The 15,676-nt window shown below is 41.1% G+C and overlaps 2 protein-coding genes across 8 annotated transcripts in view; one reads left to right on the top strand and one right to left on the bottom strand.

Annotated features, from left to right (window-relative positions):
- The window catches only part of LOC109030563 (cGMP-dependent protein kinase, isozyme 1), a 113,471-nt gene that overhangs the window by 5,674 nt on the left and 92,121 nt on the right, over positions 1 to 15,676 (top strand). The window contains exon 2 of the mRNA XM_019041586.2: positions 9,195 to 9,271. The gene's annotated coding sequence lies outside the window, so the exon portion shown is untranslated. The remainder of the gene's footprint in view (positions 1 to 9,194; positions 9,272 to 15,676) is intronic.
- The window catches only part of LOC109030562 (uncharacterized), a 106,449-nt gene that overhangs the window by 29,780 nt on the left and 60,993 nt on the right, over positions 1 to 15,676 (bottom strand). For all 7 annotated transcript variants that reach the window (XM_019041578.2, XM_072298478.1, XM_072298482.1 and 4 more), the window contains 2 exons: positions 2,980 to 3,094; positions 1,723 to 1,896 (listed from right to left, as the gene is read on the bottom strand). In XM_019041578.2, the coding sequence (XP_018897123.2) occupies positions 1,723 to 1,896; positions 2,980 to 3,094 (289 nt within the window). The remainder of the gene's footprint in view (positions 1 to 1,722; positions 1,897 to 2,979; positions 3,095 to 15,676) is intronic.

Below are 15,676 nucleotides of genomic sequence, written 5' to 3'. Positions count from 1 at the left end.
GCCTATTCCGAAATTTTTTGGGTTCTTCATTTGTCTGAGAATTGAAGGAAGAACATAATTTTTCTTTTTGTGATCGGAAAAGTGAGTCTTGAAAATTTGACCAAGATTACTGGAAAACCCCGGGCAGCCAAAAGCATTTTATTTTGTGTCCAAGATTTTTGACAAAAATTCTCTGGTATCGGTGGTAGAAAGGCAATTGTGCAATCTATTAAAACGGTTGTTTGCACACATCAGTATGCCGTACAAGACCTCTTTTCAATAGGTTCGGTTATGACCATTTCATACTTACTTTCTTGGCACCATTAGAATATAGTGCAGATAACTATGGCACGTTTTATGCTTTACATTTTTTCTTTGTTCTCGCGTTTTGATTGGTGATATTACGCTCGTAGGCAAGGCATGCCTGACTGCCCGTTAGACCGAATTGTTGATTTCGGTCGTGCCGTCACGGTGTCATTCAAAATGATGGGAGATTATTATTTGAAACGTGTTTGTTTTGGCAATTTTCCTACATCGTCTCAATGGGAGGACTCAGATCCAGGCTTAACAACAATTGTATTACGGTGCTATAGGGAGCGATTTGGAATCGTGAGAATGCCGTGTTTAATTTTCGAACTAGCCCATGTTGGCTACTCCGAGCAATATATATTGCTGGTCGCTCAAAAGCTACATTATGCTAAAGACAGCGATGGATTTATTTTCGGTATTCGGTATGGACAGCGTTAATTTTACCGTTTGACCGATGCATGCGCCATGCTATCACTTAAAGCGTGTAAGAAGACGTGCTGAAGACGATCTTTTATCACAAAAATAGAATTCACTCAAAATATTTCACCAATAAAATGAAACGACACACTTTACGATCGTTAAAGGGGTGATGCAAGCGAGAACGCCTTCAAGTTCCCGATTATGCAACCCACACATCCATGAAGAACGAATAGTTGTATTTAGGCGCCGCGCCAGCGCCGTCAAAATTCATCACATTAATGTCTCGGCGATTTAGTGGTGGGTCGGTCAGCCAGTTTCAATAACTCAGTATGTCATTTCCATTATCGTGAAAAACATAATCTATTTTTCTATCCTCTGCGTTTTCTTCTCTTTTTTCTGTGTGCGAATTTTTGCGTTGCAATTCTTCGGAATAAATCTACATGTTTAAAAGTTAAAAAAGCAGGACTTCAATGGCCGTAGCGCAATCCTTCACTTGTGTGGAAACGTATGAAAACTTATGCTTTCTGGGGTTGGTAATCTAGATATGTTTTCACGTCAGAGGGACGACGATTTGCTCGATAGAAGACTGTCTGATTATTTTGATGTCTTTGTCTTTGTACCTACAAAACTTCCATCGAAAAAAAGGAAAATGATAGAGCAGATAGAAACGAAATCAAGAAGAAGGAGGAAAGGATCAAAGTTGAGAAGAATAAAAAGAATAAGAGAAATAAGGAGATGACAAAGCAGGAATAGAACTCGATAATTTCTGTCAAATTACGTAAATAAAACAAAACGTTATATCTATGTCCTGTTCAAAGGCGCAACTAGCGTTGAAACACTTTGATGCAATTATTCGTGTTCTACGGATGCCCGTGTTGCATATGCAAAAAATTGAAGGCGCTTCTTTTTTCACGCCCAATATTATGCTTGTCAAACAAATTTCTCGGTCGATAAATTTTTCAGTTGAAATTTTGATTAGCACAAAGAAAAGAACCCTGAAGTGTGAAGGCATACCTCCGTGGACCCACTTAACGGACCGTTTTTTACGGTTGACGTACATGGACTGCCCTTTACTCTGCTGGTTGCTGATGTCGGACAGTGAGTGAGAGATCCGCCTGGCTAACTCTACCTGCTCATCCATCGTCGGATGATGCGGAGAGTAGAAACTGCTCGACGAGTACATTCGCCCTGAATCAGAATATGAAAATTGTAAGTACCAAATTCGTTATCATTAGGCCTTGTCGACATGAGCGCGCGAACTTGTTTCAAAAACTTATTAAAACTTGGCTGACTTGTTCTGCGAAACCTCAGTTCGTGCGGAACTGATTCGCCCAAACTGCGCTCGTGTGGATAAGGCCTTAGGGATAAAAAATTACAACAACGAAAGTGGCGTTTATTCCACAGAATTCTTATCTCTCGAAGACTTCACAAGGAATTTTCACGGTCAACCCTACATAGACTTTTAGAGGTGCACTGAAGGAATTGCCAAACCTTAATTAAGATTTGCATTGTGAAACATGCAAACTCCGGTGTTTCCTGTCCGATCGTGGCTTTGAATTATCAGTTAAGATTAATTATGAATGTTTTTTGTCAATAGAATAAAAAATTCGTTCGAGTTCAAAACAAGTTCGGATACATTGTTAAAGTTCAGGATTTCTCTAGCTTTTATTTGTCTTTGAAGTTGCTTAATTCACATGAATTTTGTGAATCGGTATGGATACTTTGATGTCACAGATTCTTTCGAGGATTTTCACCATTTGACGATGATTTGGTTATGTATAATTTAAAAACAATTTTATTGACAACAAAGATAGTTTAACGAGTTCCTTCTGATTTTCAGCGGATTTTTAAAAAAAGTCATTGATAATCTGAAAGATTTCATTGGGTAATAGGAAATATAGAATGACGAGCAGGCTTTTTAAATGTGTAAGTATATAACATGACAGTCTAATAGAGAAAGGTCTATATCTGAAAATGATGAAGGCAAATTCCGAGAAATGACTAAAAACTGAGTTCATCATAGTTTCATTGCTCATATTTAGGGGAAAATCTTACTCTTCGGGATTATGTATTAGAACACAGTTAATCAGTACTATGTGTCTTGTCCAAAAGTTTGTGCTCGCAGTCAGAAATGTTTCCCGCGGTAAGAAACTGTGTGATTGATCAAAACATTCATGAAAAATATTGTCGAGAATCATGAAGCAGGAAAGAGGCCCTTGATGAGAAAATTGTTGAGAGAGCGTACGATGGGCTGACAGACAGCGGTCTTACTTTGTCTGGACGGCGTGACCTCGCCCGAGTCAGATGCGGGGGTGAACAGCTTCTCCAGGTCAATGGGTCGCGGGTCCAAACCATCATTTGTGTTGATTTTTTGACCGCTCGCTTCCTGTAACACACCGGAAACCACAAAACAAATTATTTAATCCAGTTTCTCATAGCAATGACCGGTACAATCTAAAATTCATCTTAGAATTTGTAGATCTGATAAAAGGGAAAAGTACGTACACAACAGGAAAAAAATCAGTTATTTATGTAAAAGGGGAAAATTATTTTGATAAAAAAAGCACAGTTTGCATACAGTTAAAATGCAACAAATATTCTCAACGAAAATTCAAACACATATATTTGATGTTGGATGGGTTCTCAGCAGTTAGCAGCTTTTCAAGCTCTGAATCGTGTATCATCGTCAGTGTTCTCAAAAATTCAAATATTTTTATTTTGTTTGTTTTTGAGGTTTTTGTTTCAACTATGATTGAGTTTTAACATGCATATGAATGACATCAATAATAATCTATAGAATACATTAGGTACATGAGACGATTCCGCGTTGATTTCCGCTTTTTGTAGGAACTTTTTACATGATATTGGGATGGCTCATTATTGTTTATATCAAAATTTATTATTGGCAATGATCCGAAGGCCAAAACAAATGAAAGTATTATGAGAATTGCATATATGAAAAGATTTTACATATTTTATTCCAGCTTCGACACATATTGGGATTATTTACACAATTTGAGAAAAACTAGAAAAGATCAATATTTCAATTTCTTTAAATTTTTTCTTTTTAAATCACAATCGAAATGTTTTGTAACAACCGAAGGAACAAACAAGTAATAAGCACTTATTTTACGTTGACCCTTGAAATACGCAATATTTAGCTTTTTCAAATCGTTCCCCGCACACCTCTACTAAGTTTGCCAAACTTATTTGTGGTCATACGTGGCGAACAATGGGAGAGGCGTGGGTGACTTACATCATTACAGTAGAATAAGACGTCTTGTGAATTCCTAATGAGGGCTTCACTCACTTTCGAGGTGCACAACGACCACAAATGGCTAGACGTCGAAATAATTACAGTGCTGGAATTAAAACCGTTAGAACATCATCCCTAGCTGCCTGTTTTCATCCAGACAAAAATACACAGCTTTATCGCTGAATCCTCTTCGAGCTGTATGCGCTCAAGTATTTTGCAATATCAAAGCTAGAATTCCTCCAGTATAACATTATTGGCAAAAACGCGCTGTTAAAGTAATTTTGTGTAAATTGACTCCCAACAGACCACATAAATGAGCAAAATATCAGGATCTGTTCGAAGGTACAAGGGCTCAGGGTACAAGGAACCCCCACAAATAGGTAACTTATGCGATCCTTCGAATAAAATTCGTATGATTTTTAAGCTTTTTGGTGCCGCTGATTTTGAATTAGTCAATCGGCTTCCGGGCGAACCTGAAAAAATTTATTTGAGTTGGGCTCAAAGTTGAATGCGGAGTCAACTTAGGCGAATATTTTGAAATAATCATGTTCGGCGAACGGAACATAGGATGAGAAGTACGATATAAAACATTCGGCGGATACGAAACAGAGCTCAATCCGAACAGGCGACATAAACAGAGCTAAAGCTTGCGGAAGCAAATAATGACGTAAGTTCCAAAAACCAATGAGCCCTATATTCTTTTTGTACTAGAAGCCATAACACTCACTGGTCTCCTGCTCTTAGGTCACCATTGACCTCATCCTTAGTTCCGCTCCGGAACATTTGAGTCGAATGTATTACGATTAAAACAACGATATTGCACGGTTCAGTCTCATTGGATTCAATTTCTAATCCAACCTCATCCGTGTTGATTGCAGCCAATAAAGTTGATTATGCCGTCGTATCGAATGTTGCTCGATGGAAAAAGGCTGCGTGTAAATTGGGCTTTATGGTGCTCACCGACTGCTCACCGTTTGAGACTCGTTACGAAATCCGTAAATGCCTCCTCGTGTAGTCGGCTGTATTGACGACGATACGAGGAAAGAGGCTCCGAAATGAGATCGCCAACCGAAATGAGATCTTCGACAACGTTTCTCTCGAATGTCAGCTATTCTAGTTTTAAGGCTAGAAAGCTCCTCCAAATTCATGGATTTTTAACAAATACGATTTTGCTTTGGTCCTTATGTTCCATGCATCATAACACGATGCTACGACTCAATTGATTTTTGCATTGATTTTGTGAATTCTAAAATCGTCGATTTTGTAAACCCTTCCTTTTCAAACAATATACATGTTCATTTTTTTTCACAGTTCGTTCTAAAGATCTGCTGGGCCGATTTTCATGATTTCCACGGCTTTCAATCGGAAATAGTTTCTAAATGAGCCCGAACTATCGAAATTAACCCACAGGGATCTCATATGAGGACTCAGGTACTTCGATTCTGTATGTTCGCAATTGGATTGGCACTTCTTTGGTTTCCCAAAGAAAATTTTCGACATTTTAAAGCGTTTAATTATATATGCAGTTGGAGTAAATCTCGTCATAAATAATTGCCAAATATGAGCGTCCTTTCCTCTACTTTTCTCCGTTCCTTCATGCCCTCTTCCTTCCCCCTTTTTTCCTCCTTTCTTTTGGGTCTTACATAGAAGCGCGCGCCCCCTAAGGCTTAGCCCCCCTTTGAATCCGTCTGAGAGGGCCTCGCAAAGCGGGGTAAGAGGCAGCGCAGCACCCGGGTTGGTCCGCCTAGTGGCCAGCGGGCTGATTATTGAAATTGATAGACAAAGAAGACAAAAGGGATATAAAGCGCCCATCGGTGGAAGCAGGTGCTTGTATAGACGAAAAAGGTAAATAATAGACAAAATAAGAGCAAACCAAGAGAGAACCTACGGTTAGTCCATCGTTTTCCCCCTTAGTGGCCCTCAGTCTGTAACAACCACCCGTTTCAACCAGTAGGATCGCTCCATGGCTCCTATGTCTTCTTTGTCTATCAAATTCTATTATCAGCCCGCAGGCGCACTCCCAATTAATCTCCTGACTGAATCTATGCTTGTTGTAGTGGGGAATCCCTACAATGACGTCATTCGAGAGACAGTCGATGATTTAATGGCGAATCCCTTGCGTGACGTCACAACTAACAAAGCCTGTAATCCGAAAGAAGAGCGCAAGCCTGGGTCGGGATAATTTGGGGAGCGCAGCGGGCGGACGGACGGGCGTCGTCGGGCGATATTAGCATATTGAGGACAGAATTGGACCTTGACGCTTGAACGCGTCGCGACGCTAGTGGCGCTTCGGACGCCACCGCCGCCACCGCCGCGCCGCTGTCGAAATCCTGCCGCCTTTCCTGCTGGCGCGCCTTCGCTCGGGTCGCTGCCGCGTCTTCGGCCTGGCATGTATCACTGCCACGTTACGGAAGAGCCGTAAGGGCGTAAGTGCATTCTAGGATGAGCCTCGAAACAAGTAAGATCATGTGCTAACCGAGGCTCATACGGAAATACAGATCAGTGCCGCATCCACGGGAGCATTCCCAGCTGCGGAAGAGGAGAGAACCCGAATGAGTCACCGCTGCGTCAAGCCAACGCGGCAGCTGCATCGCTGACCGCCGAACGAGAGGGGGGGGGTGGTGGTGATGTCGCGGTCCTTTGCAAAAGTCGTCGAGGCACGCGAGAAAGAAGAGAGAGAAAATTTCGCACTGAGGTGATTCGCCTTGGGCTTCGACTGAGGTCGAGCTGGCGTGAATTGGGTCGTATCGACTGGGTTAAAATTTTCGTTAATTTTGATTTTAAAAGAAAAAAAGAAAAAATTCAAATAAGAAAAACGCAATTGTGTATTTCCTTCGGCATTGGCGGATCCAGGAAATTGGCAACATTGTCTTTCCTCCATTTAAACCTAAGGAAATATATCGATTCTTGGAGGGGCCATGTGCTCCTCCAAGAATCGATTATTCAGCATGGGTTCAAATGGAGGAAATCCGGTATTGCCAATTTACTGAATCCGCCTCTGTCCTTCGGAAAATACACTAAAAATACAGAGAAATGCGAATAGCGATCAACCTTCAAGACTGAGACATTATGGTAACTTTTTGACAGGATTACGAAAATTCGAAGCCAGCCCGGTAATCTTTCTCCGGCAAGGAACCAATAAGGTACTCGATACATTGTATTGAGGGGGGGGGGGGGTCGTAACGACCACAAAGGTTGTATACTACGTATACGCGCCAAGAAACCCCGCGCACGAAATTTAAGAAGTAGTATACTAAAGATTATGGGGAAAAAAGAGATGGAGGAATCTGGTTACAAGTATTTCGCATTCGAAACGTCAGAAATTTTGCAGTGATACTTCAGTAAGAGAAAGATTTCAACTGACAAATCATCCTTGGCGCACACAAATCACCTATTCCCATAGAAGGAAATTTTTCAAGATTTGATTTGTTAACGGTGCTCACACCTGTCCGAGAACAAGGAGGAATCATTCAGTGGTTTTGTGTGCAATTGGGGACTATAATTTCCGGCTCATCCGTAAAAACACTTGTGCACGTTGGGAAACTAATGGCACATACGTCGTTTCTGAACTGAGCCAGGAATTACAGTTCCTGCTTGCAAAATGAAGTTCAGTTGATGAATAGTTTCTCAATTTTCTGCCTGTTGGCTGCATTGAATCCAAACACTTTACTCCTTCCACGAAAGAGGTAGTAGTTGGAATATGATACTTCACTCAGGCCGAGCTCTATTCGATCAAAATAGACATGACACGTGTTGTGCAGTTTGTAAAATAACACAAATCTCGACATTACACCGATGCTTGACCACATGGACGAAGATCCGAACCCATAAGCTATGAAAAACCGCTGAATCCTCACTGATCTATGCACGAGGTTATGTGCTTTCTGCTCGCAAGCATTTGGCCACCATCCAACAATCATCGCTGTAGGGAACCGGTTGCCCAGCCGCACAATGGTTCTAAATCATCGATGGTCGTATTCGTAGATGAAAAATATGTTATTTGATCGCAAGTTCATATCGCTGGTAAAATGTAACCGACTGATTCCGATTCGTATTTTTTAAAATTCGAACTGAATTCTGATATTTATTCCATGAGAAAATTCGTTTATTCCCGAGTTTCAATGAGTAGAGAGCCTCTATGGAGAGATAATGGGCTTTTGTCAACAATTTCTCACTCATGGAGCCTTGGGGGTCTCAAAATAATGACTACTTTGAATTATAGTACTTATATAGGAAAAGTGCAGACATATCGGTAATTTTGAGGTTGCCGGCCAGGTTGGCCTAGTGGTCAGCGCGTCTGACTCTAGGCCAATAGGTCCCGGGTTCGAATCCCGGTGGTGGCGACAAATTTTCATGGAACTGACGAGTGGATCTGCAGAAACACATTCCACTCGGCCTTAATCCCTGAAAATTTGAAAGCCTGCAGCATGGATGTGCCTAAATCCCATGATGTCTAAGGACAATAAATACTGCCTATCGATGGCTGTAGGTTCCAACGGAATATAAGCCACTAAACCAGCAAAAAAAAAAAAAAAAATTTTGAGGTTAGGTCATGGAGCTTTTAGGGCCAAAAAGGTAGCCAATTTATGAATTCAAATCGTTCACTGTGATTTATTATTACAATTTTAGCCCGTCGTTTGTAAAGCACATATCTGACTTAATTTTTGCATAAAACTTATTTTTGCGGAAAAATTCTCGTTTATGATCATTTTTGGCCATCTTGGTTCGATCGGAATCGAAAGATCGGCAGTGACATTTGTTGTATCCAAAGGTTGACTGCCTTTTTCAGCCCTAGGAGCTCCATATTCCAACATGCCCGATTGCCCGCGCTCTCTCTACATAGGTACTTTCAATGAGCACTGGAAAAAAAAAACACATTGGATCTAGAGTCCAGACTCTTAAAAACATCGACTAGAAAAAATACTCTTGATTCGATCAGATTTAAGCTTAAATCAAGAATCAAGCCAGTTAATTTGAGCGGATTTCCTTTTGATTTAAGCTTAAATCTGATTGAATCAAGAGTCCTTTTCCTTGTCAATGTTTTCAAGAGTCTGGACTCTAGATCCAATGTGTTTTTTTTTCCAGTGAGGAGGGAATTGGTGCCTACCTGTTACGTCTTACTGTACTCCTTACGATTCGCAAGTTTATACTTTTGAAGCTTGTATCCTAATCATGTAAATTTTTTATCAAAAATATAATCTAAAAAAATTGACCTCAATTTTTTTTCCAGAGAAAGGGGCCATTACACGATCGCAGAAACTCTCCAAAACACCTCACCAAGCGATGGACGCATAACCCGCTGTTTCGGTGAGTAATATCACCATACATTTTTCTCAGCGTATAATATGAATTCAAGTTTCGAAAGATCCTGAGCCCCTGGGCGTCGCGGCCAGTGGCGAGGCGTGAATGATCGATTATCGATATTCCCCATTTGAATCCGCGGTAAAGAATCGATTATTAAGGTGTTCGCTGCGAACACCCTGTTTATCGATCCTTTACCATAGGTTTCAATGGCAGATCAATCGATATCTCGCAAAGCACGCCACGCCACTGGTCGCGGCGCTTCGCGTCGGCTTGGATCAGATAAAAATTACCGTGAAAGAGACAGCAGCGCCCTCTGCCGCGCACGTCCGCCGTCGGAGCGCTTTTGATGGACGCTGATAACCAGCAGGTAGCTCTAGACCTCTACGCCAGGTAAGAACCACCTAACTCGAGTGAGATTCCGGATGTCGGTGCGCGGTTTTGGCCTAGCATGACGGGAGTAATAATGATGTTGGGCTGGAGCTGCGAGTCCCCGCTCGCCGCGTCATATCGGCGACGAGTATGAAAAAAATTGCACAAAATAGTGGTACACGTCGTGATTATTTACGCTCCGTGCTGAGGATCGTTGGGTTGCATGAGTATGGTGTCATGACTTCATAATTAGAGCCGCTTCCGTGGATGTTGGACGACCGGAATGGTATTATCAGACTGTGGTGAGTGGTTGTAGCGCTGGCCCTATGGCTAAGAGATCCTGGGATCGATTCCCGGCCAGCGGGCTGATTGTTGAAACTGGTAGACAAAGCTATAGACAAAGATGACAAAAAGTATATAGATGGATCCTATCGGTGGAAGCAGGTGGTTGCGATAGACAAAGGCGGTAGGTAGTAGACTAAACGGCAACTCACGAGGGATCCTTTATTAGTCACTCAGTTATTTTCTCCCTTGCTCTACAAGAACCACCCATTTCAACCTATAGGATCGATCCATACTCCTTATGTCTTCTTTGTTTATCAGGTTCAACAATTAGCCCGCAGAAGACCTGAATTTGATGATTTCAGGCAATGCTCACCTAGGGCTGAGGTAATAAGCATTGCCCCATGGGCTATTTGAAAAAAAAAATAAAAAAATAAAAGGATACTCCAATGAAATCCGGTGACACCGAATTTTTTCCGTTTGGAGGAATTCTTCAAAAATTCTATGCTGCCGCCTTGCGCATAACTGAAGAGACAGAATATACCTTGTCACATTAGGCAAGGGATTGTTCGTACATTGATAAAAATTTGGGAGTGAAATTCTATGCCCAAGTGTATATAGTACCTAGAAACTCCGAGTGATATGAATAGGAGGTGAAATTAGCACCCTAAGTGTATGACAATCCACAAAAAGAGTAGATAGTGCACCCAATTCCGTAACCACTGTCCTCCTATTGGCGGGAGGGAGGACAGTGCTTCTACTAATATCAAATTTTCTTATAGGGGGGGCGGGGGGGGGGGGTTGCCCCATTCAATGAGAATAGTAAAAAAACGTTATGCTTTATAAAGATCACCATTATAGGTACACATTTCCAACTTTCTGTCTATATAGTAGTAGGCGGCATTGTGATAAAAAACATGCAAATGCATAAGAGTGGGAGGCTCGTTTCCTTTTGGCGGTACCTTTCCAGTAAATTCCACCAACAATGGATTAAAATTTAATGCCAGCTATTAAATGCCTTGTTCCTCCTGGTCCCAGCAGTATATCCGGGTACCGTTAATCTGTAATCCTTTATCTTGCATCAAAAAACGCTTTCTCCATGAATAGATTCCAGCAAGAAAGAAGCTCTGAAACTATGACGAATAAAGTTAGATGAAACGACGACAGCTGATCGTGAGTCGGTCAGCAAGGATGCGGCTTTTTGCGAGCGATCGACGGGCAAATGAGCGAAAACGTATGTATTTACATGTAAATTGGCGAAGGAAGCGAATTGGCCAAGGCGGGACGGTTATTCAGTATCTTTTACGAGTGTTATGACTTTGTGATATCACCGAATCCTTAATTCAGTTGCGCTGCGATGTTGCCGCAGCTTCGCCCGATTCGTGTCGACCCCCAGGTTAAACGGGAAACCGGTCTTCGATGATAATTAAGTGCGGCTGATCAAGAACCTGTGCAAATCATGCCACGAATTTTGATACTCATTCCCTGCTTGACTGTTGAAAAAAGAAAAGAATGAATGGTGAACTTTCCGAAAATACCAGTTTTTTTGAAACCGCAAAACTATGAGATTTTTTGGAATCAACAAATTTTCTTTGATGGTTTTACAAATCATCTGTGCAATTACAAATAATTCAAGGTTGTTTTAGTTTGCTACTTTTACAGTATATGCTTTTATCTCGCAACATGCCTGCTATTAATTGGCTGATTTCTTAGGTATTTTTAATAAATCAGAAATTTTCCATTACACTCACATCCGAAAAGCTAAAAATATCATCTCAATTCTACATTTTTGGAGGCAATACTTCGTTCTAATAAGTCTGTATGAACCACATACATTTTTTTTTACATACATACATAAAAGCCGCTTTCATAGCGCTCTTTTGGCTCTCTGCAACACCCAGCCGCCAAAGTCTTCTATCCTCCCAAAGCCTTTCGGGGCAAATTTTTTCCAAGCAAAAAATTCGAACTTGGTTTGTGACTTTCAAAACTTCCTATCATACCTCTTATTTGTGGGATGACAGTTATGGTCTGGTTTATATTGCCCGTTTAAGAGTATTCTCTAAAAATTATGTACAAATATGTGTCAAGTGATATCCTGCCCAGAGAACAAAATAAAAACAGAAATTTTGAAACACAGCGACCAAGATCTATGTTTTTCTAGTTTGTTTCACCGTTGGATATGAAGTAGTACCGCGGAACCCATCCTCAGCATTGATTCACGAGAAGGCATTTGTCTGATGAAGGGTTCGACAGGTGGTTCTCGATTTGATTCCACATCCCGATCGTTCGGATTGATTTCACGGTGGCTCGCTGCGCTGGGAGTTATGCATTAATTTATGAGCTTTTCGGAGAGATCTGGTCGCAGCGAATATAATTCCACAGCGCGATGCATCGCAGCTTGCGTCGGCGTCCAAGTTGCCTAAAGCTAGAGCTCCATCCGCGGCACGGGTGCATTGCCAACTTGCCGGGATAAAAATGCACCGGCCAAGGCTCCGACTTAATGGAGCTCCCAGGGAAACAACGGATCAAAATTCAGAAAAGAAATCAGCCTCCAAGATTATCGCCAACATAAAAGTTATATGATCGCACGTTAGTGAAGATTTAAATGCGACTTTTTGATCGCTCATCAAACGGAAGGTGAAATACATAAGGCGCTGGCATTTCAAATGCGACGATATGGTCCCCTTCAGCGACGATTTTGATGTCCGTTCGATATGTGACATCATGCTCCTCGTAAAACCTTCAAGTACGGTCCAACTATAAAATGTATTAAGGAGCGTTATGAAGTGCGAAACTTTCTGCCGTTCTGCGCTTCTGGTCTCTGTTTTCAAACAGCTTTGATCATATTTTTTATCCAACCTGAGACGCCTTTATGGGTAAAACATTCTCAGAAAGGAATGAAATTAAAAAGCAAAACCACAATTATGTTTGGGAGCAGATGTTGGATTGACACAATCAAACTGTCGAATAATGTAGCGACTAAATTTGCAATATTTTGAAATTAGGAATGGCCATAAACTTAATTGCAACGAAGAAGTTCTTTTACAGCTCTCTAATTTTTACTGAAGTTGTAACTTCAATTGAATCCGCAAGTGCTCGCAATATTATTTTCCTTGTCGATCAAAATTCTTGAGCATCTCTTAGACGTATAGATCAGGTTGGTCGAGGTTTAGATATCTACCTTTGATTGAATGGGTCAGTTGCGCTGGTCACATAATTGTGTTTTGATGTTTGATTCTTGTAGATCAGTTGCAAGTAAAAATAATTCCCTGAACAGCAACTTTCTATAAATTCAGTATTAACCGAGATTTAGCGCTTTGAAAAATTCGGTTTATGACGTCATCCACCGCGGTAGTGACACCCTTGGTTTCTCCCACCTTGCTCTCATCAATCAGTGAGATTCACTTTTGCACTGGTTACTTAACGTGAAACTCGGATGAATGCAAATTGGAAGAAACCAAGTGTGTCACTACCGTTGTAGATATAACGTCATGAACAGAATTTTTCAAAGCGCGATATCTAAGTTAATATTGAACGTATGAAATTGCTGATTGAACGGATCGTATTATTTTTAGCTAATCTACGAGAATCAAGCATCAAAACACGATTCTGTGCCCAGGCGGTCAGACCAGACCAAACCAGCGAAACTGGACCATTAAAAAATTGAGAATTTTCTAATTATAATAATGTGCGTAGTAATTTAATTATTTTCAAATCTGTCTTGTTCTCATAAATGCTGCCTCTTAAAGATAAATCGCGCTAAAATTGAATATCGTAGGATTTTGCCCGAATTTTGGTTGAATGCAATGAGAATTGACAAAAATGTCAACTGCTTGATTGAGCAACATTTCGCTCGAAAAAAAACTAGAAAAATAGCGGACTTATTATCGGAGCCAAATTTTTCAACTAATCTAGCAACTCTTATTAATTTGTATTACTAATCAATGGCCGCATGCGTTGGAATAGGTCATAGTCTTCATTGAATGGGAGGGAACCCGAGAAGAATGAAATGTCAGTCGAGGAAGGAGTTCCCTCAACGCGCGAACGCCGATGAGTTGAGGTCACTGGTGTTGCGAAACGATATTTAATTTCCGTCGAGCGCGAATTGGCGAATTACATTTGCAATTCTCACGCATGCGTGGTAACGCTAGAATCAGCCCGGAATGGGGGGGGGGGGGGGCGCTTCAAAGGCCTGCCGTGCCGCTCTGTTTCTCACCGAAAATTTTGGTGAAGCCCCGAGGGACGTTTCGCAAGAATGCCTCGTTTCAATGCCGTCGCATTACGTAAGAAAAGAACCAATATAAGCTCAAAGGTAAAATGTTGAAACATGCAAATGAAAAAATGAAAAAAAGTTCAAAAATGAATGATTCGAAAGTAATTGTAATGTTTTATGCGCCCTTTCGTTTATTCACCTTTAGGATTTTCAGGCGTCATAATTAAAGGAAATGTCAAAATTGCCTCCTCACGACTTGAAAATTTGATGAATTTTTGGTCACTCTCAGACATTGACGACTTTAGACCGTCACGTAAGTACACGTACGCTCAAAATGGGCGTGTGAAGAAGCGGTGTGAGGGAACATGCCCTGTGATTCCTAAACTCGGAGATCCTCTCATTAAATTTTATAAAAAATGAACCTATCCTGGATGCTCCGACAAAAAAACCCGTTAAAATAATCGATTCAGGGTTCTCCTTCTTGTTCCAAAAATATGCAGTCGCCATGCAAAACCACCAATGATATTTAATCAATTTTTTTTTACAACATTTTTTCCGTCAGCACTATTTATCAATCTCGTCAAAGAATTTCACCCCCTAATTTTTTTAGGTAATGCCATTCTTCCGTTGCTCTAACATGTATCAAAACATAGAACTATCTGAGAAACCATGATAAACATGTAACATGTAACATGTATACCTCCACTTGATATGGTACCGTAGAATGTAGCAAAAGTGATTAGGCACGGAACAGCTAGGGCTTACAGAACTTCATTGTTGCGTGCTTATGGTTTAAAAATGTATGTATCGTAGCAGTACAGCAGGATCCAGGAAATATTCAGTTCTTAAAAGTCGCAGAGAGACACATTCAGGCGGTCTCCAAATGGTTTTGTCAAGACCTATTCCTCATCGTGAGATTAGTACATAATGCGATGAGTATATATTTTCAACAATGGAAACTGCATAATTCGAATCTATTGCGGAGTCCATGATTGCCACGGCGGCCGTGGCAATCATAAGCCAACAATAAAATCGCTTTTTGGCAAATTGTCCATATTTTACGATCCGTTTATTTTCATCTGAAAAATACCTATGGCAGTTGGGCAAAGAAATTCTTCTTTGCGCCCATGTTCTCAGAGCGTCTGAAATGCCTCCTCAGGGTCAGGTTATCCTATCACGCGTGCGAAATTATATTCACACGGCATATCCATGCAGCTCGTGGGATGTGAAGGCGAGCATGCATTGTTTCGGGAAGCGTAAATTTTCTAACTTCCAGTATATCAAATGACAAAGGCTTCGAATTTGAATTTTGCAACACTGGCGTGATTGAAGCATGCCGCCTATTTCATGGAGGATTTCAATAGATAATGTGTTCGTTAATATACCGCGCGATGGTCTTCGTCTCATGCGAAAAGGTCATAAGTGTGGTTAGAGCGATTTACGGGGGGTGCTCTGGCCCCCTTTTTTGCAGACGGGGTAACGGTGTGTTCCAATACGGAGAGGAGTTTTGTGGGATCTCGTCTCCTTGATGCACTGAGACTATT

Source organism: Bemisia tabaci, chromosome 3 (assembly GCF_918797505.1).
Source record: "Bemisia tabaci chromosome 3, PGI_BMITA_v3".
In the NCBI taxonomy this organism is placed as follows: Eukaryota; Metazoa; Arthropoda; class Insecta; order Hemiptera; family Aleyrodidae; genus Bemisia; species Bemisia tabaci.
Note: the sequence above shows the minus strand (reverse complement) of the source record. Positions and strands in the feature narration are given on the sequence as shown.